At 41.1% G+C, this 27204-nt stretch overlaps 1 protein-coding gene across 1 annotated transcript in view; it reads right to left on the reverse strand.

Moving 5' to 3' along the window:
* The window catches only part of LOC119145880 (amyloid beta precursor protein binding family B member 1 interacting protein), a 67170-nt gene extending 46985 nt beyond the window's left edge, over positions 1-20185 (reverse strand). Inside the window, exons 1-2 of the mRNA XM_037382644.1 lie at positions 20050-20185; positions 3127-3198 (exon numbers count right to left, since the gene is read on the reverse strand). Of these exons, the coding sequence (XP_037238541.1) occupies positions 3127-3198 (72 nt within the window). The 5' untranslated portion in view covers positions 20050-20185. The remainder of the gene's footprint in view (positions 1-3126; positions 3199-20049) is intronic.
* Between the last annotated feature and the right edge of the window lie 7019 nt (positions 20186-27204).

The following is a 27204-nucleotide window of genomic DNA, read 5'->3' on the forward strand; positions in this document are numbered from 1 at the left end:
ACACACTAGTTTCTGGGATTATGCATAGACTGGTAAACTAAATAGGACCGGGACAAGGGTTCAAGCACTGTCTCAATTATGCCAAGTGTTTTGATGGTTTGCATGCTTCTCAATACAATGTTGACCCATGCCAACTGCAACTCATTAGGCAACACCCAGGCTCAGTGTGGGGAACAACAGAGGCTAGAGCTGTTTCTAATAGAGACAGTGGGAAAAGCCAGACTGATTTTTAGTTTTTGGTGGTTTGTTTGAAGGGGGAGCAGAGCGAGGGTGTTGAAAGAGTTTAACTGTGTATACATTTGAGCTGTGCAATGCTGTTTGCTCCAGAGTGCTTTATTTACTAATATAGAACCTATCTGTTGCTTTCTCATGCCGTTTGCAAAAAAAAAACAAACAAAAACAAACCACCCAAAAAACAACACAACATGCTGCTGTTAGCAATGTAAACTGCAAATCTGCATAGTTAGATAGAGAATTCCTAGTTTCTGGCTTGTTTAGGAAGCAGGCAGGGAACCAGTGCTTCACAAGTCAGGAAAAGCACAGACAGTGGAGATAGAAAAAGATACATTCTCCCTTCAACAGTGAGGAAGATGATAGCTCTAATAAGCAAACAGTGTAGACAAGACTGGAAGAAATTCCAAGGATCTGCCTAGACCATGCACCCATCCCAAAGCAAGTCACTTACACCTGGGTCATACCTGAAAAATGTATACTTAACCTGATTAAAAAGCTTCCTATTAGATAAATTCCACTATCACCTCTGGTAATTTGTTCCACTGCTTCATTATTGAGATTACTATTCCTGCCATCAAATCTTTCTTGTGATATTCATCCTAAACTTCCTTTGCTACAGCTGAAGACAATTCCCTGTTGCCCTACTCTCCATGGACACGAGGAACCAAGTACTTCTTTCTGCTCTGATGCTGCCTTTGATGTATTTCAAGATTATCAGTTTCCTCTAGACTAAACAACCTCAATCAATCTTTTCTTATAGGTTATGTTTCTTTTCTTTCTCATCATTCCCATTGTTTTCCTCTGGATTTTCCCCAGTCAACCCTCCTTCTCCTCAAAATGCAGTGCTAACACTGGACAGTTTCCCGGTTGAGGTCTTACCGATGCTGTGCAGAATGGAAGGATTACTTCATATAGCCTACAAGCTATACCCTTGTTCATACACCCCTGTGAGATGTTTGTCTACTTGTGCTCATACTCAATTTGTACCAGAGGCATTTACATTTCTCAGAGTTGCCTGAAACTGAGAAGCATTTTCCATTAAAATTAATGCAAATGTTTTTCTTGGCAGCTCTTTTCACCTATTTCCCACCCAGGACAAGTTGGTTTCTTCTGAAGTTATATAGAGCTGGAAACCAAAGCAGTGATAACTTTAAACACTGTTTCTGTGTTAATACTGACTCTCATAAAAATAGACACAGTATAAATATGGGAAGAGGGAGAAATGAAGCACGAGAGAGTTTTACAGTGCCCAAGGAAAAAAAAAACTATAAAAGAGAGGGCACAAAATGTATTGATGAAAATGACTTCAACACCATAAAGGAAATACTTTCATTACTAATCTAACAAGTCGTAACATCTCATAATGGCCATAAAAGTGCAGGAAAAAAACGAAAGTACATGCAAAGGGAAATAAAAGGGAAAACAAAACGCTAAAAAGTTTAAAATTAGGTCATAGAAATATCAGAAAAGTGCAATTTTGAATTTGCATTTCTTTTTCAGCCTTGTTACGCAATGTGAAGGCACCTTTGTGTGTTCCTATCATTTACTCTTACTTTAGGAACAGACAGATTAGTGAAAAAGGGTGAAAAGCTATCTACAGTCTCATTTTGGAAATTAAAAGTCTAAAGAAATTAACAGAGGCAGGTCTGTAAACTGAAAGTCTACAGGCTTTCAGATATGCCTGTATCCTTCTCCCACACAATGCTGGGGTAAGAGGGGATGCCAGCACTTTAGAGAGGGGGAGGAGTAGTCAGTCTCCATCTTAGGAACATGTTCCATCCCACCCAGTACTGCACCGAGTGTAGAGAGAGAAGAGGGTTACTCTTACTCTGTCCCCATCACCTGCACTCCCAACAGTGCTGTGTCCAATCTGAGAAGGTGAAATTTATCACAAGCAGTCTTTTGTTGAACTTCAAGGCATAATAATGAAACAAAATTACCCTAAAACCCTCCCTCCCTCTCTCTCTCTCAAATAAGCATGCACAGTTATAAAAAGCCCTTAAAAAGCAGAAAGGCTACCAAGGGGCAAAGTAAGGATTTGACAGCCAAGAATGTCACATCAAATCTTGGATTTCACACAGTATAAGCGTAATTCTTATTCTGTGGCTCAGGATTATTGGTATTTAATTCGGCAAGCACTGGGATTCACCAAGAGGGAAGACCCCTTAAAACAGAGGACGTAAGCAGTCAGACTCCCACAGAATCCACAAGCATCCATCTATTAAAGTACAACAGATGTACTGACTTTTGGGATTGGTTTTTTTTTTTTGAGATACAAAAATTCTCCTTTCATCAGGTTTTGCAGGAAGTACTCCATGACTATAGATTTAGAAACAGGCTCATGCTATTTTATAGTTTCCTCTCAAGAGAGTAGTCTGCATTGGCTGTAATGTCTCTATAAATTCTTGAATGCCACCCTAGCTGTAACTTAGTATTTTGCCATATCTAAAGATCACTCTTATGCATATATTGAAAAGTTGCTTTCATTTTCAAAGTTTACATTTGACACTCGGGCTACATCCCATTTACCCATGTATGCAAAGCATTTGTACCTGAAGATTCTTATTCAAACTCTTCCTGTTTTGACAGTAACTTTCAATTTCTTGGGACCAAGCCCAGAGGAATTTAAATTGTTTATTCGGGGTTTTTTTGAGAAAGCATCTTCCATAAGCAGTTAGCTCCCTTTAACAATCTAGCTGGGGCTGATACTACTGTATTCTTCAGGCCACTTGTTTTCAGTGTCAAGCAGAGAAATTTAGTTGAAAGTTTTTCAAAATAATGTATCTGTATTTATTCAGAGTGGAAGTACATGAAAAATGTAGAAAAGTTGCCTCTTTTCTCTAAAGCATAATAGCTATTTTTCTAATCTTGATGGAAAAAAGAATTATCTACCTGGGTCAGCATGTCCATCTCCCCAAGTAAATTGCTGAACATTTCATCTATATCATCACAGGTTTGCTCCATCTGAAAGAAAAAAATCCACAGAAAAGGAATCATCATGAGTTCATTTCAAAGCCAGCAATGGTCAAAACCAGAGAATAGGCAATGTTCTTTTATAGTATGTTCTCAATTAACTTCAAAACAACTGTTCACAACTTGCAAAAACCTCTACCCATAATTTAGAAATAACTACTAACAGATCAGAATGTCAATCCTGTACATACTGAAACACACGCTTAGGTTCTACACTCATTACGAGTTCCAACAACCTCCTTGTATTATTCACATTTCATAGGTAGTCACTAGCTAACAAACCATGGTTGTATTTTAAACATCAAAGAAATGTAGCTAGTGAGAGATGAAGAGGGAAACAGAGTTTGAGGCTGGGAAATTCCTGAATGCTTCATTTTGAAAGCATTTCTTTGGCTTAGGTGACTAATACAAGAAGAGTTTATTAGGTGTTATCTAGTGCAGGACCTGGTTATGGTTAGGTACATGACCAACTTTTGTCTCAGTATTTCTCCCAATTTTCTTTCAAATACTAGTGCACTGAGAGAACTCCAGTCTTACCTAACCTCAAGACATCTGAGGGAGAGCACTGAGACAAGGAAAATGGATACATGCTGCATGACGGTAAATGGTGGCTCTTGTCACAAGATGGGGGTGTGAGGACAGCACCACACACCAAGTTACTGGGGAGATACAGCTTCTGCAATAACCCTCTTCCTCTTCCTCATGCATTTATTCCTTTGCAGGGACAGAAGTAGTGTAGAAGGGTTCTGACATGGAGCACTGCCAGAGACAAGAACTATAAACATTTTCTTAATATGCTCAAGCCTCCAAGTGATTGAAAACTCCGGTACAGATAGCATAAAACTAGGGTTCAAACTTTAAACATGTGAGTAGTCTCATTGGTTCGCTAGGTCTATGTGCACCTAGTTTGCATGGCAGGGTTTTGGAAGTGAGAGGGCTGACAGGGTGGCTTCTGTGAGAAGACACCCAGAGCAGCCCCCATGTCAGAGAGAGACAGTAGCTCCAGCTGGCTCCAAGATGGACTTGGTGCTAGCCAAAGCCGAGTCCATCGGCAACACTGGTGGCACCTCTGTGACAACATATTTAAGGGTAAAAAATGCTGTGCAGCAGCTGTAAGAGAGGAGTGAGAAAACGTGACAGGAACAGCCCTGCAGGCAGCAAGGTCAGTGCAGAAGGTGGGGAGGAGGTGTTCCAGGTGCCAGAGCAGAGATTCCCCCGCAGCCAAGGTTGTTCTCCTGCAGCCCATACAGGACCATGCTGGAGCAGATATCCACACTGCAGTCTGTGGAGGACACTGCACCAGAGCAGGCGAACATGCCCTGAAGGAAGTTGCAGGCCATGGTGTGACCATGCTGGAGCAGGCTCCTGGTGGGAACTGTAGCCTGTGGAGAGGAGCCTGCACAGAGCAGGTTTTCCGGCAGGATCTGTGACCCTGTGGGAGACCCATGCTGAAGCAGTCTGCTCCTGAAGGACTGTACCTTGTAGAAAAGACCCCTGCTGGAGCAGTTCTTGAAGAACTGCAGCCTGTGTGAAGGTCCCAGGTTGGAGAGGTTCATGAAGGACTGTCTCCCATGGGAGGGTGCCATGTTGGAGCTGGGAAACAGTGTGAGGAAATAGAAGCGGCAGAGACAGTTACGCACTGACCACAGTCCTCATTCCCTGTCCCCCTGCACTGCTTGAGGGAGGAAGAGGTAGAAGAGTTGGGAGTGAAGCTGAGCCTGGGAAGAAGGGAGGGGTGGGGTAAAGATGTTTTTAATTTTGTGTTTGTTTCTCATTATCCTACTGTCTTAGTAAATGGTAATAAATTAATTTCCCTATGTTGAGCTTGTTTTGCTCAACAGTAATTGGTGTGTGTTTTCCCTTGTCCTCATCTCAACCCATGAGCTTTTCCATTGTATTTTCTCCCCCTGTTCTGCTGAGGAGGGGGGAATGATAGGGCAGCTTGGTGGCCTCCCACAGTCAACTCACCACAGCACCTTACAGGATGAGGACCAACCTGATGAAAGAAAGCAATCAACTGAGGACAGGAACAACTCTAACGACTATAAAGACCAGCAAGAAAAGAAGACCAGCAAGTATCCTGTTCTTCAATCTTAATGCTTTTCCTTTAAAAGAGCATCTTGAGTCACAGAACTATCCCATAGTTAAATGATAAAAGGCCACTGAACCACTACAGTCAGTATCTGTTGTCTGAGAATTACTTGGTAGCATGTCTTGAACATGACAGTTAATACTGAAGCAATCTGAGCTGCTCTGCCTCCTTTGCATTCTTGGTATTTCTGGCATCTACATAAGCAAGACCACCCTAATTTCCACTTGCCCTCTTACCACCTGTGTTATCTCAAACACCAGAATTCATTAGGCGAAGGCATGCACAGCTTTCATCAGTCAGGCTCGGGGCATATTCTACCTGCTTTAGACTGTTTTTGTAGCTGGTGTAACTAAACCAGGCACAGGCAACCAGGAACTGGACTTAGAACTTTCACAGTCCTCTCAAATCCCACAAATCAAAGACTTAAAGATTTCGGAACTGGATTCTGTTAAAAACATTTTAATAGGATGTGGTTGGCAGGGCTGAGGGTATCCCTACCCCAACAGTGGAGATAGTACAGCTATGCCTGTGTAACACAGAACACACATCACACATGACTGAGTGAATGGAGAGCTAAAGTCACCTTACCTGCTTCACTTCCAGGTGACAAACCACACTGGATGGCTCACTATGTATCATACAGAGCTTTCTCTATAAAACTCCACTTCTGTAGATTCAACAGTATACTGGTTGGGTAAATGATTACTGATTCTTAATTGATTTATTTGAATCAACAGCTGTATAGCTTCCTACACACCTGGCACTTGGAAAATCGATTTTCATAAAAAGGATAAATAAAATGGCATTTATTTGATTAGGCAGAGTCAAGTCAGAGTTGTTATGTGACAAAAAATAGAGCTGCAGTTCATACTGACAAGTATCTCATCGGTGCTTAAATAGTACTGAGTAATTTTATGTTTTTCCTGTTTTCTGATTTAGGAGAACAAAGCATCTGCTGGGGTAATCTTATCAGCTCTAGCCCTTGTATGTTTTTGTGGGTCTTCTTAACCACTGGCTAGATCTACTTTCAGGAAAAAGTCTTCATAGCGGTTCCTCTGACAAATTGAAATCCTGCTTTGCTGTATTTTTCCAGAATAGAAATATAAAAGTGGTAAAAAAATTACTCTTGAGTTACAACCAGGAGACATTATCAAAAGGAGGAGCAAGAATTGCCTAAAAAGGCAAAAAAACCCCTAAGAACTCTCTTCAGTAGTTAACAAAAAAAGGCAAGAGAACTGAATATTGCATTATACAACACACTCAACAAATTACACAATTTTTACAGGTTCTAATAAATTTAGAGCTTCTTTATTTGCAATTACATGATTTTCTGAATCTCCAGACACATTTGATTCATAAGAAAAATAATGTAATCCTATGAAAAAGCAATGTGCAAAGAATTCTGTAAGAATTTCCACTGTAAATTGGGGCTGAGTTAGTCACTGATGAATTGTCCTTATCAATTCAAGTAAATGACGTTTAATACTAGGGGGTTTTTTTGACCTTAAGCACATGTGGGAAGGGGGAAGGCCTGAACATATAATTTGAGAAGGAAATATGTCAATGTCCCTTTCAGGCGTCACTTTCAATGAACAGACATCCATCATCATCATCAGAGTGATAAAGCCATGTTGTCACCAAGCCATTGCCCATACTGGTCTCTCTTTTTTTTTTTTTTTTCCCCTCTTGAATTTGTGATGGGTTTAGGAAGACAAAATCATCATAATCACCAAATACCCTGAAAATATTTTTATGTTAAAACACACTGAATGATCTTTTAAACTGATATGAGAACTCTCCAGATTCATGGGGGATTTTGGAAAGAGCTAGAAAAGCAAAAGATAGTAAAACGAGTCCCCAAAACATTGAACTGCAAACCAGTGTCCATCCACTCTCCTCCTCTTTGATTCTGCTCCACAATAATTTCAATTCCTTTTATTTTATTTGATTTTATTCAAACAAGAAACTCAAAGTGAAACCTGCAGGTGTATGAGCTATTATTAACAAAACAGGGGAAAGGATTTACCAGAGTCTCCAGAAGAATACTGAGTTTCATACTCAGTCCTCCTCTATATCCACTGAACAGTGACTTTTCTGACAGGTTTTTCTGTATATAGTACTAATAACTCCTAAAATCATATCAACTACAATAAACTGAAGAGAGGAAAAAAACCCACCAAGACAGCATTTTTGCAAGAAGTTTCTCATGTTATATATAAAATATTAAGCTGAGAAAAAAATCAGAATTAAAATAAAAAGAGGAAATTGCGGTTGTCAAGAATAAACATGCTAAGGAGGGGCTTGTGGGAGGGCATATATGTGAAACCTAACCTATTTTGAAAGTGGTTGATTTTCAAACTGATGTCTTCTAGACCACTTTTTGAAGTAACATGAAGCATACAGGCAAAGGTATTCCTTGTCCTTTATTTCCCCCAAATTTCACATTCCCAGATCTTCATTGAGGTCTCATGAAAATATTTTTTTTATTATTATTTTTTTTTAATGCTTCTACATTTCTCACAGTGTATATGTAAGGGGTTGGGGCATTTGCCCTTCAGCTTGCTATTCTAACCACCAAGTCTCACTATTTAGTTTATGCATATTAGACTCTCACAGGTTTATATAATACATACATTTTGACTCTTATTTTGACTCAATACATATTCACCCCAGCATTTATCAGAAATCCCCCAGACCTGTTAGACCTATTATTTTTTTACCTTCCCAATTTCAATTTTAGCAGCCTCTTTGCTGATAAAAGTAATTTAAATCTAAATTAAGAGAAGTGAATAACAAAACTCTGCATTGCATTTTATTGTACTCTGTATTTCTAGCATCTTTGCATTTCAGCTCACCCAATTAAAAAAAAATAGTTTCCACATATTTGTTCACACATCTCCTTACCTGCAGTTTCTGTCATTTGTAGTATCTGCCTTTTCTCCCTTACATGCTTTGTTGCCATTTCCAAAGACCTGCTTTCATCCATTCAGGTGGTGCTCTGAGGGGGCCTCCAACCATTTACTTTTCATAAGAACCTGCCCTGCTGCCCTGGATGACAATACCAAACTCCTGTGCACCGTACTTCTAAACTTGGCAACAGACCCACACAAAAATTCTTCCCTCTCCTAAATATCTACTCCATATAAACCCTGATTTTGAAATCGAGATGTAAATTTCTACATTTTTTGAGCTATGGGCTAGAAAGTTGGAATGACGTTATCTCACTTCTAACACCAGAGAAATTTGGCAGGTGCAGAGAAGCAAGCTAGCCCACAGCGATGGCCAGGAAGCTCTCTCTGGGCCAACCTGGTATGCTTGCATGGGCTATGTACTTTGCTGACAGAACAACATTGTTTTCCCCTGGGGATGGTCCAGTATTCAAGGGCACCAAAGAAAAATGCTGACTGAGAAATTTCTTGCTCAGCTGCAAGAATGGAGCAGCGATCTTTGCACTCAGTCTCACGGTGCACATTCTTACCTGGGTTAAGTAGAACCTCACCTATGTTAGTGTCCTGCACTGACAGGTGGAGCTGAAACTGCCTTTGTTGGTCTATAATATGAACTCTGTAATTAAAATCAGGATACGATTTCTGCATAGATGCATACATTTTGATTTTTTAATATACTAGAAAGAATAATAAAACAATTTTATTTTTTTAAGAATGAAGAAAATTTTGTGATTTGCACACTTATGTAAGACAACTGCACTATGTCTATGAACAATACATAGGAAACTGAGTTGTTTGATAGAATCACTATCACTTGGGAGGAAGCTAACAGAACGAGTAGTAAAACAATGGCATGAAATTCAGCCTGCTTAAAAAAGAAACTATTAAAAAAATATCAGGAAAGCTGACAGAGTGTTCATATGGTGTAGGTCAAATAAACCAGGCATGGTACTATACTAAGAGTTTGAACTGTTAGTATCTGTCAGCTCTGAAAATTACTGAAAGCCAGTCCCCCAGCCCCTTTCAACAGGAAGAGTGATCCAAGTCACATGGTAACAAGGCTTCTGCACTTGCAGTCTGAAAATAAGCTCAAAGCCCTTGTGCAACACCGAACAGGAAACACCAACGGTATCACACACAAGATTACCATCTCTGCAACTCAGTCGCAGTTGAGTTTATGCAGTTTAATCAACCTAAGGGCTACAAACAAAAAAGGATGAGGAATGGCATGGTACCAGTAGAACAAAGACATACAGAAGATTCATGCTACTAACAGTATAAGGAACCAGTCCACTTAGTGATCTGGTGAACAGTTACAGACACATTCATCAAATTCAAAGTATCATTGTAATTCTTAAACTGTTACATATGTGAATAGAAAGAATAAAAATACATGAAGTACATTTTAACAAGTCACAGAAAGGTCAAAGCACACCTTCACTTCCTAGTCCCTATGCTACAGTGTGTAAGTGTCAGAGTACCAAGTCTACCAGAATGGACACTAGCTGTTTGACTGTCCAGATGACCACTAGCAGCACTGTAACTTCCTGCTAACACTTTATGCCTGAATTCTTTCTGGAGTGGAATGAAGAAATCTTCAACATTTTAGAGAGACCCAGCAGTAGCCCAATGATTAAATCACTCAGATTCACCCTTAGCTACAGCAGACTATGCAAAGCAGATCATCCCGTATTAAATACAGGAGAAAAGAAGAAAATGAGAGAAGAGAGATGAAAGTGACAGAAGCCCTACCATAAAGAGCAAAGCTGGAAAGAGGGTAACTGATTGTCACAGGAAACAGATGCGAAAGTACTATGATAAAAAAAAAAAGCATAAAACCTAGAGGAAAGTTACTTATGCATCATTTTGTCCTGGCTTACAACACAAATTTAATGGGATAATAAATGAAACTGAAAGTCTGCACAACTGTTCCAGGGAAACGTGCACAGCGTACTTGTAAAACTCCTCAAAACTGGTGAGTTAACAAGCTAAGGAGTGGGTTTTCTCTACTAGCAGTTATAGCTAGAAGCGTCAGTATTTCAGAGAGTTTCAGTAAAGGACAATGAACCTCATGTTTCAAGACCTAAAACAAAGGCTCCACCAATTTGAAACAGGAGTCAAATTTTCATGATAGACAGGTTACACCATACCTTCCAGCACAGGATTTCTTGTATCTCCTCCTGAAGCACGTGATGCTAGCCACTGCTGGAGACAACTTGCTGGCCAAATTGAATGCAGGTCTGAAATAGATCTAACTAGGTTTCCTGCAATGATTCTACAGTTAGTTGTCAATAAAAACTGACTACTCAAATGTCTCTTTACATATGTCAGTGAGGCAGGATGGAAGTTCCTTGACCAGCTACATCATCACATCTAGTAAAAAGTCCCCACAGACACTTAGGTCAATTTTTATGAAGTAGGATATGAAAGAACATCTGTCTCTGCAGAATTCAGCCTAGAAGAATAATCCCATTAGTTACTAATTCTAGTAGACGCTAAGAAAGGAAATTGAAGTTTTAGAGCGATAAAGTAGAAATGACAGCTGCCCCCAAGATTTCAAAATCACAATCAGATTTGGCAGTTAGCATGCTGACTTTTGTCTTTCTTACTTACATAACATGAGCCTGTAACTCTCTTCTGTTTTAATACTAACTCATATTTTGAAAAGGATGGATCAAAAGCCATTAGACTGCTTCCAACACTGCAAGTACCTAACACTGATAAGCATGGCGTTTTCCAAGAAAAAGCTTACATACACAGATAACTCTGAAAGCAGTTTCTTACTCATATCACCTATTCTTCTGAGAAATCTGGTGTGCCAATGACTGTAGGTTTATCTGCAGCTGAAATTACACTGCATATTTAATTCGTGGATGGGTGTGACATGTCATAACTCTGCCCATGGTGGAATAAAAGTGACACACTAAAACACTACTAAACTGCATGAAGACTGATACAATTGCAAAGTATCCTTCCTAGTTTAAAACTCAGTCACATTTGGCTTTGGATTAAAATTAAAATGGCAGATAAATACAATCATGTGAGAAAATCCTTTTCTAATGTTAACCTGGAGCACTATAGCACCTTCAGGTGACCATGCCACAAAAAACACTTCTAGCATTTTCCATTGATTGTTCCAGACACATTTTTACATATACCGTGGAAACAATTTTGACTCCAGTTGCCTCACCTTGTATCACATTGCTTAAACTGACCCTAGCAAGATCAAAGGCACAGCTGATAATCAATTTGTACTCTACTAACTCCAGAATTATCCGCCCAGATGTAAGCACAAACATCTTTAGATGAAAGCACCTCAAACTCACAGATCCTGCTTCTGTTTCACAGAAATTTTAACTATTTATACAATTGTAACCATTTATACAATCAAACCTCTTGAAAGCTTGTTCTCTTTTTTGCTGTTTCGGAAATCCACAGTTAACTCACTTGCGTTACAGGAACAAGTCTGCAGTTAGGACTGAATTTGGAATAAGTCTTTATTAGTTCAAAAGACCCAGATTTCATAGACCTGAAAGCTATGCTGCTGTAGTTGTACTTTACCCTTGTCTTGCCGAGATGATGATAATTTAACCACCACAGAACTCCTATGCATGAGTACACCAGCTGAGCACAAGTACACCATCATCTTTTTCAGCGATATACATTTGAGTACTTCATTTTCCACTGGCGAGACAGAGAAAGTTTTAGCATGTTTGTAAAGCACCATGGGACACTGAGGCTGTCCTTCAAATGATGCTGCCTCAGCATCCATCACCTCTATGCTCCCCAGCCTTCCTCTCTCCCCCGTGCAACCCCAAACACATACTTTCTTCTTTATCCCACTTACTGAGAGTAGTGCTTGTGAGAAGCAGCTATGGGTCCTGTTCTTAGGGTTAGGTGGGATGGCACGATTACTGAATGGTCCCAGAGGCTCAGTTAAGAGAGGCTGACGGGAAGAACAAGGGACTAGCCACAGTACGTCAGGAGGAAGTTACTCAAGCCCGGAAGAAGGGGTTAGCAAAGGGCTCTCCTGCTAAGATGAGAGAGGAAGGGAAGAACATTTAACTGATGAAAGGCAGTGTATGCTATGGCTAGGGAAAAGGAGTGTAGAGGGACATGACAAGCAGGCTGGGTGCAAGACAGCTCATTTACCAAGCTCCTCTCCAGAATTACTCTCAGGCACAGATGCAGAGTCTGGATCCTGGGCTCCAGAAAATGTGTCCCAAATGTACTCAAGCAGCTGGGGACTGCAAGTTAAAAGCACCTTATGCAAGGGGAAAAAGAAACCTTGATATAAAGCACAAACACAGGGAGGAGAAAACTGGGGAGCAATTTCTATGTACCAGAACTTTACTTTGTAGCCTCCTGTTACTCCCAAAGGGGACTGCTTTTATAGGGCTTGAAAGCAATGGTACTTCTGTTCATTTTTATATAGTATCCTGCCAACAGATAATGTGCTTCAGCCTGGCCTGTGGGTCTAAGGGCATTACAGAAATAATGCACAGCTACAGACTTGGTGATCTTCTTCCTTTGTCATAGAATTATTTACTGCAGAATGGTCCAGTTTGGGGACTTTCTCCCCATAAGCCATACAGGCAGCACAAACGCCCTGTGTAGAATGAAATGGTAGGAGGAGACATATTTCCAGTCCTATGTCTTTGCACAGATTGGTAGAAGAAACAATTCCCTATTCTGTGCCAGATTACTAGCACACAGAAACAAGATCTCCATTCCCTCGAACTTTTCTCCTTCAAAAGGCAGAAAGGCGGATGGAAGTGTGTCCCCTGAGCTGGATTCAGCTTATGAACCATCAGCTGATCTAGGCTCATCTATCTTGTGTTGACAGCATATCTGCTTCAGCTCTACTCAGGTATTAACAACTGCAGACATACAAGTTACCAGAAAGTATGAGTCTCACTCAGTTCTAGATTCCTCCCCCACCCTGCCTTGATGGGAGAGCAGAACAGTGACAGGGCAACATAAGTCTGTGCAGCACAAATTTGTTCTGTTTCCACACTCCTTCCCATAATCTGTAGTTTGCTGATGTTGTTGTAATGTTTTTCTTCCTGTTGTTTTTTTTTTCCAGTTACCCAACATTGCTGTACAGAACTTATATGACAAGAGACTGTCTCGTAGTGTTAAAAATTGCCAGCAAATGAGAATAGCACAATTATTAATAATTTTTTGCTTCAGTAGAATGCTCAGCCTAACTCCAACCTGCAATGGAGCACATGGGCTATAAGCTTTTCATTCCCATTTGATGCTGTTGAACTGTTCCCAGTATTCCCTTATCCTCAAGTCATGGAACTATGGGAATTGTGTCTTGTAGCTCTCTACTAAATGAAGATTTTGATATTTAGCTTCACAATTCATAAGGTAGGCTGATTCCATGTGAACAGATCATCTAACAAGCAGAAAATGGTAGACAAGGAAGCCCATAGATGAGAGGAAGCCATACAGGGATCCAATGTGAGAAAATCCTTCCCCTCTCCAGTCCCCTATAGAATCAAGAGATGTTAAGTGTGGAATAATAAAAATCATAGCACAAACAGGAAAAAGAAAAAAGGAAGGAGAAGTTACAGCACAAAATTTAAGTGCAGAAGCTGCTACACTGAATAATCACTGGCTCACATCTTTGCCAGCATTCAGTCCCTCCCATAGTAAGCCATTACAGGTATGTGCAAGACATGCTATAAGGGTCCATGACAGAACTGTCTACCCATACAAATAACTTACTCCTAGGCCCTAGTTACTGGCAAAAGCTCGAGGTCACCTTATTATCTCTTATAATCACATGTTCTTATTACTGCCAGAAATGTTTAAGGGAGGGCACACATGGTACAGGAAAGGAAGACTGAAAGAGGAAATGCATATAATGCTCTAACAGATAAGAGTGAAGCAAAAGGGTGAAAATAAATCTGTATAATTGTTATTGAACCTGTTTGTCTGCTTCATACCCAGTTTATGTATTAAAATCAAATGAAGCAAGTAATGCTTCAGTAACATGAAAGTACAAGTATTTCAAAGTACAGCGCTCAGTACCACAGCGAGCGGTAGAAAAATTCAATGAAGATTGTTTTTATAAACCTTTTTCTCAGCTTTACTACTGACTGAGGAGTCAGGTACAATTTCAAGGCCCATTATTAATTTTCCACCTAGAAAAGCGTTTCTTTCACCTATATAATTGCACAGTGATCACAAACTGCTATAAGCAGTGGGTTTCAGCCAAAGATCTGTAAGGAAAGTGGAAGCCTGGAGTCACCACAGATTGGATGTTATATTGGTATGGCTGTGGCTGCTTTCCCACAGCCCAACAAGCCCTTAACCACACAAAGGAAACAGTTATGGGAAGAAAACACCGCAAGAGAACAACCTTGTGACATTTCCAGTATAATTCTTCCATTTCTGTAAGGTTTCCCATGAGAAGGAAATGCCACTGCCTCCCTCTCTTTTTTCCTTACCAAGTGGAGGAGGGATGGAACAACTGATCTGGTCAGAGATAGCAACTCCATCAGAGAATCACAGAATGGTTTGGGTTGGAAGGGACCTTAAAGATCATGTAGTTTCAACCCCCCCCCTGCCATGGGCAGGGACACTTTCCACTAGACCAGGTTGCTCAAAGCCCCAACACTGCCAGGGATGGGGCATCCACAGCTTCTCTGGGCATGACACAGGGGAGACAAAGGAGGTCAATTTAGTGACAGATATGAAAGGCTTTGCTGAATTTCATGGAAGAACATGGCTCCCCCCCTGGGAGAAAACTGCAGTTAAGTTTATGCTGAATCCTTTCCTAGGGCTGGCACCCAAAACCACTGGGTCCTTCGTATTTGTTCTCTCAAACATTAGGTTTGCCATCTTCCCTTCGGTCATGAAGACGTGGTCATCAAAGTACAAAACTAAGCTGCAATCACAACAAGTATTTGGAAATGTTATCTGTGTTCATGTTTTTAGCATGTATTCTCACTTGCTTAGGGTTATCTCAGCACTTAGGCCCTCCAAGCCACATGTACAGCAGATCTTCCAAACGTAAGATTTCATCAAAAAGCACAGCAAACAGTAGACTTGACTGTTACTTAAATGATTTTTTTAAAAAATTCACAATCAGACACAAAAAACCACAAAAAACCCCTTCAAAAACATGTTCTAGGCTGAAACATCCTTCTTATTTCTGTGCTTCAATGAAATTCCCATAGCAAGTGAGAGAATGGAGGCTTCTTGTACTGTCAGAAATAGTAAACAATCTTCAAAATCACATCAAAATCTTTCTGAGCTGTGGAAGAAAAGTAATCACGTGCCTGCAGTTTGGGCTATCTGAAGATAGAGTGAGAGTACCAAAACAGACCAGCTAAGGCCACTGAGGAGCATGTTTTCATTTGCTGCCTATATGGACTTGATGCCAGCAGCTTAAGTGACAATTCTGTAGATCCTGACCACTCCCTTGGTGAGCTGCCTTCTAAGCAGACACATTATTTTGCCTAAAACTGGGGACTCAGAAGGTAATTTGCAATTTTTATCAGCAAAAGCATCTGGTGAGTACCTCTGATTTTGGCTCCTAGACATTCCCTCTGTCTGATGGACTAGCAAAGCTGCTAGAAGCAGATTTGCTCCCCATACATTCCCACTTGTAGGTACAAGATTTTCACCAAAATTTTTATTGTATCAGTTGGATTGTCTGAAGACAACTGAGAACATTCTGTTGTTAGTGATATCAGCCATGTAGGGTCTGCCCACCACTGATAACAGATACACAGGGAGTTTCATCCTTCAATATTAGTGTTACACGCCACACTTCTACATCCACTGCTTTAGATTACAAGCAAATACAGAGTAAAAGTAAAAATGGTAATGGACTGAGGAGAAGCATCCAGTGCAAAACTTCTATCAGAATTGTCTCTCTATGCACTTCTAAACCGAGTATCATAGAAAAAATTGGTTCATATTTACTGAACCTTCTTTTCCTTCTAGGATTCATAATTCATCTACTCCCCAAAATACTCATAACCCTAGCCCTGCTTTATCTGAGCCTAAATTCATGGCATGCTGAATCAATGCTCAAAAAGAAGCAGCAGTCTTGTGTGCAGGCTGATGTACTTCTGGTAGCAAAAATTATGAGAGCAATTAGCTAGCCACAGATCTAAAAGGTCACTTTAGCGGAAAAAAAGGTTTTGAAACTAATGACAGACTTAAACTTTTTTAAAAGTCACTATCAAACCAGTTTGTGAATACTCACATTGAAGCTGTAAATCAGATCAAAGTCATTTGTGTTTCCTTTTCATTCACAGCCCAGGAGCAATGCTATAGATGAATGTTGAGGGGTGGTGAAGAACACATGCTCATGTAGATGCTCAAAAGTTTCCTGCAGAAACTTCAGAACAACACGGCACCCTGGCTTCTTTCTTTCACGGTGCAACATACCATCTTCTACACTGGCAGCTATACAGTTACTGTCTAGGGTAGCTATGAATCAATAGGCTGGATAAGGAAAGCTGCCTAAAATGCCTGCTTTTCCAAGAGCAATTTTACTGTTACAGATCACTCCTAATCATGAAAACATATATGGTGGAGTTTCCATGACATCTGCATCTGATCTGCTCATCCCAGGCTCTTTTTAGTCAATGAAGGGAAAGAAAGGTAATTTTATAGAGCATGATTCATGGCAGCTGTCTAAAACAGCTGAACCAAGTTTTAGCAGTACCTGACTGTAAAGGTGACTCAGAACCTCAGGTGACTAACTAAAATGCTAATGTCTGGACCTGGGTGAGGAGGATCCTGCCTATAAAGTCTAAGAAGTGCTCTGGAAGGTCTGCATGAATGCAAGTTACCATTGTCACTGGAAACCTTCCAAAAGAAACAAGCTAAAGCTCCTGCACTGCTGTAGGCAAATAAGAGGTCTTATTTTCACTTTCATTGCATATCAGCACCTGACCATGCGAAGTCATCATCACAACAGGGCAATGGGCCTACAATAAAACAAGTCAAGACGTACTGAAATGAAAGATGAAAAAAAGGTCTGTGGGAAAGAAAAACACATGTAGTTTGCAGAAAGAGCAGGAAAGGATAGGGGCCTTGATATTTGAATGATATGCAGGAAAATCAAACTCAACTACATTCCTGTAAAGCCACCTCTGAAACGTAAACACTTTTTCAAGAAAATCCACGTTCCCAGATCTTTGTCTCAAAGGACGGATATTCATGAATCTGCAAACAAGACAAGTCCTCTCTTGAACAAGGCAAACCTTGTTTGGTTTTCTGGTAGTTTTCTCAGTCATTTTGTAGGGCCAGAGAGATGCAATATTTGATCCCTCCATCCACAGGTTACCCAAGTCCTACCTCTCCTTTCACCACCTACTGCAGAGCAAGAGAAGGAAAGCTTTCTGCCTCTTGTTCCTCTCACTGCTCTATGACACTTCTAAAAGGAAAGGTAAAACCGGAAAAGCAAATTCTTAGCGGGTTGGGTGAATTCTTTACTACGTAAGAAACCTCTGGCCGCAATACTGAGTTAAGCTGCTACAACAACCAGCAGGCCTCTCTGTTCATACTGTTGCCCCCTTTGTGCATACTGTTATCCTCCCAAATGTGTCAGCCTCTAGAGTTTTACAAATTAAAAAAAGATCAAGCTTATAGCCTGATTCACAGGTGCATGAGTTATAGTGTGTGATCTAGCAGACACTGCTCAAGTATAGTGAAAATCAGAATTTGATCTGTGCAAATCAAACTTAGCTGGAATAAATACATTTGATAACAAAATAAACCAGCACTTCAAAGGCATCACACCTTGCTTGAAGATACTGCACATGAAATAATCACAAATTCCAGCATGAACAATTAAAACACAATTTACTCAATAATTACTTTGAGCCTTCAGTCATATTTGCCTCCAAACCTCAGAAGAGTCTGTAGTACCCACAGGAGTATTTAACGAAGAAACAGATGACACAGAGAATGAATAAAAGTACCCTTTCAGAGAGCATACATTTTTTAAGCTATGTGTGGTCCCAGATGGATCAGAATTCTCTGAGTATATAAAACAAATCTGTAATGCTCCATTGATTAAACCTCCCAAAGACATTAGTAATCCATATTTCAAACCAAATTATCCCCATTTTTAATGCTTACACAAAACAGAAATTACAATTAAATGTAATAGTCTCCTTAGCCCACAGGGGAAAACAACTGAACAGGTCCAGCAAAAAGTTAAACATTCTGTTTTAAACAAAGTTTTAATCTAAATTCACATTATTTACAATGTTTCTGGAAAAAAAACTTTGTAAATTCAGGGATGACAAATGAGTAGGAGCCTACACAGGTGGTGCAGGTCATCTAGTATAGCCCTCAAAAGGACTGGGGCCTACCTATTTGCCTCTAATGAAACATGTACTAAAATGAGTCCTGGAAACTACATTTACATCACTGTTGTGCAGCAGCAGGGTAATAAATTAAGAGTGACATCAATGAGTCACTGTGAAATATAAGAGTCATATGTGAAATTAGTATTTTTTAGAAGCAAGTCAGGAACTGATGACAGAACACACATCATGTAATTTACAAAGGGGAACTAGAACCAAAGAGGAAAAACAACTGCCAGACTCCTGCAAACAGAAGTTTCGAGGGGTAGAGTCAAGCTGGAGCCAAGCTAATCACAGAATCAGAATGATCTGGGACAGGAAAGGACCTCAAAAAGTCAAGCTGTCTGTCCCAGTTTGGTGGCACCCTAAATATTTTGTCTGTAGGCTATATTCCTGCATCCAAATTTTTAATGACAGTTAAGACAGGCTGGATGATATGCTGCCTAAAAGACCCTACTAGATACATCTTCCCAGTGTGACAATGAATGGATTTAATAACTTCTCTTTTGGTGCACAAGGGACTGAAAAAACACCCCAAGCTTGTGGAGACTGTATTTATGTTATTTATCCATGGTGTTCACACAAGGGTATCATGCAGGATGGGCCTTCTCAAAGTCAGGAGACATATCTATTTCTTTCCTAAACCACATGGTCAAATCCACCACCAGCAGAGAGACACAAATTGCATTTCTTGGAAGTCTGTACCGGCTGTTTTGCCATAACCACACCACTCTCTTATATGCTTAGTTTAAGACTGATAGATTAGCACATTCACATGCCATATTTTTTGGCTGCTGGTGCCAGGTCACTTGCTCTGCAGTTTCTCCTGCCTGCTTTCACTTTCCCAATGCAACCACCTACGGCAGGGCACCGAGTCCCCAGGGATCCCACCTGCCCTGCGAGGCTACAAGGATGCGTTTGCAATCCCGCCTTGGGCGTGACCCACCTCCTCCTCGCCCCCTCAGGGTCTGGGCACAGTGTAGGCCTGACTCAGGTTAACCCCGCCGAAGAGAACAACCCACACCGGGGCCCAGCACGGCAGCACCGAATCCCACTATCTCATTTCAGGCCACGTTTGCCGTCGGAAGGCTCCTGTCCCGAGGCGGGAGGTCTGTGTGAAGGGCGGCCGCCTCACGGGCCCCGCGGGCGGCGGGGCGGGAAGGGCGGGCTCCCCTCGGCGGGCACCCACGCTGCCACCCCGGGCTGTCGCCTCCCAGGGGCACCACAGGCCGTGCCCGGAGCAGAGTTTGGCGCAACTCCCCACCCCGAGCACCGGTACCTGCCCGCATGATTTCTCACCACAGCGACCGGGACACCCCGCGCCCCCCGGCACGCCGTCGCCGGGCGCCTCACGCTTCCCACGGCGGCCACACCTCTGCCCTCCCGCCCCGTCGGGGTCCCGAGCTGGCGCTGGGAGCCCCTGGGGGTCCGGCTAACCCCTCCCTGCCCGGCTTACCTTGGCGGGCGGGCGGTGGGAGCCACCGGCTCCCAGAGGCGCTGTGAACAGGAGGCGCGGGGCGGCTCTGCGGCACCCCTGCGCGGCGGGAACGCGCCCGCCCTCCGCCCGTGGGGAAGTGGGGCCGCCCCGCGGGCTGCTGGGCGCCCACCCCCGCGGGAGCCGCCCCGGCGCACGCTGCACCGCCCTCCGCCCTCGGCAGCCGCTCCACGGAGGCCCCAGGGCGGGCGACGAGCCGCGCTGCGCGGGAGGGAGCGGCGGCTGCTCGGTGGCTGCCCCGTGGCTGCCCCACGCCGCGGCTCGAGGGCGGACCGAGGGCTGTGGAGAGCTGGAGGCGGACGCGTCGTCCCGCGCTGCGGAGAGGCCCCCTCCTCTCCGGAGCCTTAGGGGCAACCGGGCTGCCCACAGGACGGCGCCTGAGGCCGGCCCGCGGGAGGCGCAGGCGGAGGGGCTGCGGCCGGGCCGGGGCCGTTTCCCCACGGGGGCAGCCCTGCACGGCCTCCCCCGCTCCGCCTCTGCGGCCTCTCCCGGGGCCCGCGGTCAGGCCGGGGGGCTGCGGGCCGCGCACCGGCCAGGTGCTCTGGCTTTCACACAGAACCGTGTTTCTCTCCCCGGTGCTCTGGGTTTCACACAGAAACGTGTTTCTTTCCCCGCTCTGTTTAGTGACCGCACATCTCTTGCATAACGCGACTGCAAGGCAGCAAATCGCTTTTCTGGCATTTTTATGTCATTTTGTAGTGTTGTAAAGTGCTGCTTTGAAGTGTACTTATGTTTGTTCGCTGAGCAGTAATAATTTTTTAACACGTTAAACTCCATAAAAAGATGGGGAGGGAAAAAAAGAAGGATTTCAGAGGTTTTCATCTTAAGTTAAAAAGTCAAATGTCAGAAAACTCAGGGCAGCCTTGAGAGGGTTAATGTCAAGTCAAAAAGATGGCATGCAAACAGAGCCCTCTCTTGAGCTGAAATGCTGTTTTCATTGTCCATAACTTCGCCAGACCAATGCTTGTAGCGGTTCTTTTTTCTTACATTATCTACGGCACTGACAGCGTAGTGAACAATGCTGAAGGTGTCACCATCTCCTGCTTCTGCTACCTCAGTTTAGAAAAGTCACCAGATAGTTTAGCTTAATCTTGTGTTTACAGGCAATTTATATTAAAAACTCCAGGTTTTGCTCCAAAGCAGCCAAGAAAACCTATGTTCTGTTCCTCCAGCACTGCTGGAGACAAAATAATTGTGGCAGAAGGATGGCAGCATTTTAAATTACCACCATGTTTTGCACAGCCAATATGTTTCAATGCTTTGAGGGGTAATTGCTTTGAAAAATTCCAGCTGAGACAGCTCAGCCATATTTAAGAATGCATTTAGGGAATAGTATGTTATTCTGCTCATGTTATTTAAAAAAAAAAAAAGTCACTTCACTGAGAAGCTGGCTAAAATTTACCAGAGACTTTGCTGAGGTCAGAACTGTGTCTTTGGCCAGGCATGTGAAATTAAGTCTATATTTGGCAAACAACTTAGCATTTGAAATATCATGTGCATAGTTAATAAGTTATTAGTTCAGCAACTTGAGAGTCTGAGATTCCACAGATAGTACATATTGTCTTTGCTGACTTTCTTTGCAGTTGCTCCTTCTGGCTTCTGAGATCATTGTGGTGCCAAGGAAAGAAGTAATTTCAAAAGATCAGTTGGCAATGATTATTTTTTTTTTAATTATCCCAAAGTCAGTTTTGAAATCAGCATTTTGCAGTGAGCACTCTGCATGTATTAAAAGAATAATATTTGATGTGCATTTTGTTGTCAAAACCTCTTTTTTCACTTCTATATGTGACCCACCGGTAACATGGCCACACCCTGATTACACTAGTGGTTTCGCACTTACTTTGCTGTTGTTGAAATACATGACCAAGATATTTATTGTGATAATGTAAAAAAAAATCTATTCTGCTTGTACAAATAAGCCTTTGTTTCTCTGTACCTAGATTTGCTCCTGTCCTCTCCAAGTATCCTGAAATAAGGCCTAGAAAGTTGAACGGCAGTATTTGCCAGCTCTCCTTGTACCTGGCTGTTACAGATAGGCTGTTAACTCTATGAGGAACAGTGCTGATAAGAATGGCACATCTCTAGAAAGCAAGGAGAAAATCATAGAAATCCCAGAAAATACTGAATGCTATCTGGAAAGTTTTTGGGCTGCATTCAGGACCATGAGCATTGTGCTCCAGTGGGATGGGTGGAGGCCATCATGTATTCATAAGGAAGAAATGTGGTGAGGGAAACGCTGGAGCAGATAGGGACTTTGATTAACAGTGCGTGTCCTAATGTTAGAGAGAGGCAAAGTTTATGGCAAGACCAGGTGGAAGTATGTAATGCTTCCAAATTTGTTTTGTCCTCTCAGCTAAAATGAATGTACAACAGAATCATGCCCCTGAATTCCAGCCCTCCATTCTACTCTTCTCCAAACGCTTTTCGTTTTCTAATGGAAAGAAGAGACATGCACCCCACCCACATTACAATTGTGTGTTTCACTGCAGTTGCAGGACTCAAGATCTAACACATGCAATTACAAAGCGTTCTTATCATGGGAGAGCAGATCACTGGGTAGATACAGTCATTATAATCTCTCAGCTCCTCAGAGGGAACTGTATTGACCTCCATAGTCCTTGTGGATTGCATTTCATTGTAACATCAGTTTCTATAAAGCAGCAGATAATTTAGAGTTAAAGCAGGACATCTGTTTTTGAAAGGGACAAATATATGTGTTTCTAGCCGCAGGAAACGAGCATTTCATCAGCAAAAATTAATGTTTTACCATATATGCACTCCCGTAAGTTTCATTGACATCACTTTATACACTGATAATGACATGATTTTAGAAACTGATCTTCATTTTCTTTACAGGGTAAATGTGATACTACGCTAATCAGGATCTTACCTGCCCAGACCCTACAGGATCAGCCCTTAGCCCTCAGCATTATGAGTGGAAAGGCTGCAGATATATAAAATATTGCCAAGCCATTGTGCCACTCACCAAAAGTTAAAAAAAGGAAAATTAATATTAATATATTAATTAGATCTTTTGTGGTAGCATAACACCTAACATACAGTTGAAAGGTTTGTTTGTTTTGTTATTTAAACAAAACAATTTTCAGAATGATGGACCAATTAAGGCTTTGAACATAGAAGGAAAAGGCATAGATACAAACTGCAGAATAGGATAAAAAAGCATCAGTTTAAGGCAAGTGATATCTTAAGGATAGAGTATCCTCTTTTCAAGTAGTACTCTGCAGACACTGTATGTTTGGTACTGTGACTGGATGATCCTCTGGGGTACACCAGATAATTTATTTCACCAAGACACTTCTTTTTCCAGAAACCTCAAAGAAGTTGCAGTTAGTGTGAAGTGAATCATAACACCACATCAGACTGTGCTGTCAGGGCATTCTGGAAAAATTTGTGTCTCTGGCATCTTCCTAGATAATAAGGCCAAAAGCAGAAATCTAGAGATAAGCAAGCAGCAACTATAGGTTTTATGTTTTCCAATAAGAATTAATTCTGTTTAGGGTTGGGGTTTTTTTTATATTCCTATGTGATTGTGCAGTACTGTGCTAGACCTGTAAACTATAAAACTTCCTATGAGGAAGATGGAAAGCCCTTATTTGAGAGTTTATATGGAAGAAATTACCAAAAATGGCTTTTGAAAAATCACAGTAAACCAACTTTAAGTACAACTGCACTGAATACAGAAGCTAGTTAATGAGTACATCATATACAATTATTTAAAATTAGAACAAATGAAGAAGGTAAAACTCAACATGCTGAAGAGCAGGTGTACGGCTATGGCTAGATTAATTTCCTTCTGCCCATCTGCCCTTCTATGCTTTTGATGGCATCTTTCAGTGACTCAGATCTGACAATAGAATTCTTTCTCCATAGTTATTCATAGGAAAGCTTATATGCATTGGTTCCTATAGTGGAAAACCAAATGCAAAACAAAACCTCAACCTGGACGAAAAGCTGAAGAAGAGGGTCTAAGTCTATCTGAAAATGTCAGCAGTGAAGCTAGCAGATTCACACTTTTAACTGCAAGAAATTAGGACAGAAGTGCTTCTGAAAAGTTTATGATCAAAGCTTAATTACTACAGTTCTGCCCATCATGATGATTTTCAAGATGGATTTCCATTTCTTTCCCTCTGTGGTAGGGCCTCAGGTAAGTCAATGTCTTCCATTTCTACATGTAGAATATTTTCAGGCAAAAATTTACATGTCCAGGCTTTATACTGTTAAAATTTCAAAGGCCTTGATTCAAAATCCAGAGATGCCTGAGGGAGCCTTTTCCCTGGGTTCAATGAGTTTTAGATCAGAGCCTAAGTTTTCTGGCTCTTACACATAAATATCACCGTGTACATTCATATTTCTTCTGACTGTTTATACATAGTGGATATATATCCCTTTCTGTTCTTTAAAATCATCTGTTCTAGTTGGTCCACTTTTTCACTGTGAGAGCTAAGCATCTAACACAAATTGCATCTGAGGTAGGAAAAGTCTGACTAACATATCTTATTTATTAGCTTTATTAATATTATGATAAAATGAAATTGTCTGCACCCTTGAAAGGAAACCTGTAAATGTGAAATGGAATATTGAAATCACATCTAACTTATTCAGAATGCTGTCTGTTATTAAGTAGAAAATGATAACCTGAGGGTCTTCATTTGAAAATGTCAGCATTTATTATTAACATTGTTTCTTTAGCTTTACAAGATAGGCTTTTAGTTGTTGCTCAGAGCAATATATACAAAAGGTAGCTTAATGAGAAGCATAATTTTAAACTAGACATTTGATTTTATTAATGCCATGTGTTAGATTTCACATGTATGACAAACTAAGCTTGATATGAGCAAGGTTTTGAAGCTTCTTACTGAAGTGAATATAAAAGGCATTAGAAGACAAAAGAAGTTGGAATAGCCTGGCTGGATTAATAGAAGTAAATTAATTATGTATTTTGCTTCTTTCAAGCTCTTCAACCCTTTTGTTACTCGCTTCTTTTCACTGTGATTTATTTCCCTATGTACTTTTTTCCTGTTTGTTAAAATGTTGCAAGCATGATTTACACAGGTAGAATGTTCATTTGAAGTTTCTTCCATCCAAAGGTCAACCTGTGTTAACTCATGCGAGAGCCAGCTCTGAAGTTGGTCCTCTGGTGGTACCAGTGTTAAACTTTCTCATTTGCTTGCTAGATGTTGACTGTTTCATTATGTTCACGTGAATATTAAAATTTACCCCATCGCCTGGAGGCCCATGGAAAGCCTTTGAAACTACACAGTAATAGTTGAAAACAACCTCATAGTTTTATTTCGAGATATTTTTTTTCTATTATTGAGGGTTCAAAATAAATCTGTACTACCACCCCTCCCACCCCCCCTTCCCACCCACCCCCTGTAATTTTCACAGTATTTTGCAGAAAGCTTTATGGAGATAATTATCAGTACTTTTTGCTTGTCAGAAAGTACCCCCAAAATCTGAGTATGTATTTACTCTTCATATCATTGGGTAGTTTTCAAGACCAAATTCTAGATTACATCTTTTTGCACATGCATTTGATTTTCTGAAGTTGCGTGTCAATATCAGGCTGCAAATTTCTCTGCTGTTTATAGTAAATACCTGCATCACTTAAGAGCGTATTTATATTTTGCCAGTCATGATGTGCATTAGGGTGAGGGATAGTATGAGGGAAGTAGCACTATAAACTAGCTGTATTTTCTGATGTGAAGAAGTGAGAAGGAGTTTTTGTACAATCACTTGTTGCCATCAGTGTAAGCATTGGCTGGAAGGTACTGATGGAAACCTTCAGAAGTAGCCATCAGACCTATTTTTTTCTAAAGCAGAAGATCCTGATAGTTCCTGTAACATAGGTTTTAGGTGTGTGGCCCTTGCTGCTCATAAGGGGCCAAAGCAGGAAGCAGAACTTGCTTCAAGTCCTTACACTAAATATGGAAGCAGATGGAGAAAACTGATAGGAATTTCATATTCTTGCTCCACCTCAAAGGGAGGTGCATATGAAATTAGCTCATGCATGTGAAACCAACAGATGGAATTTAGGTACACAGCCAGTCCTTTCTGGCAGATCCCAGTGAGCCAGACCCAGAGATATCGTAGCACTGCAAGTTAAGTCTACAGAAAAAGTACATGTAATGTACATGTAAAAAGTACAAATGTGAGGCTAAGAGCTTTGTCATACCATGAGAGCTTGGCCCTGTTTTGGCCACCTCAGAACATTATGTTAGATTTGTGTAAGATACAAGACAATCATGAAACAAATAAATATTCATCAGTTTCCATCCTATCACGATCTTATATGGTGAATGCTAAAAGAAAAGCTATGCTAGAGCTTAACACACTGCAGCAGTGGTCTCAGCTCATGCTTGATGGTTTACACTGCTGCTGACAATTAAGTGTAAGATTGCCAGGGAACATTTTTATTTCCATATTGTCCATAAAAATTTGCCTCCATAAAATTGAAGATTATCTGAAGGCTAGTACATAGCCTGCTCAGGTAATGTACAGCTGAGCTCTGAATATTACTATCAAGAATCTGGAGACCTTGACCTTTCTATTTTCTCTTTTTCTACAGCTTCCTATGGCCTATAGTAGGTGCTGGACTGCAACCAAATGTCTGTGAGCCATGTCTCTCTCTTGGTGAGACTTTCTTTCCACTGTGCAAAGAGATTACACCACTCCACACATCGTTGCATCACTTCTATTCAAAACTAGCATCTCACATGATTCACAAGAACATAAGACAATGAATGCTTTAATGCGATAGACGTAGTAAGCTAACAGTGTTTTCCAGACAATGTTGACAATACAGTTTTTCATAAAACACAAGCTGAATATGAGGTCTATTTGAATTTAATAGAATCAATAAAATGTAAAAGAGGAACTTGACAATAGCATTGTGCTTCCTTTGGTAGCATTTTTTTTTAATTTTAGCAGGAGGAAGTGAATTCTCACTTCCCCTTCTATTAAATAACTCAAGTTCCTACTCTACACAGTGGCAAAGTATGGTTTATAATATTTTTAGAATACAGTTATAATTAATGTATTAAATACTGTCATATTTTCCTGATATGATACTTTGAGTGTCCAATTACCAACAAA

This window comes from Falco rusticolus, chromosome 4, assembly GCF_015220075.1.
Source record: "Falco rusticolus isolate bFalRus1 chromosome 4, bFalRus1.pri, whole genome shotgun sequence".
Classification (NCBI taxonomy): Eukaryota; Metazoa; Chordata; class Aves; order Falconiformes; family Falconidae; genus Falco; species Falco rusticolus.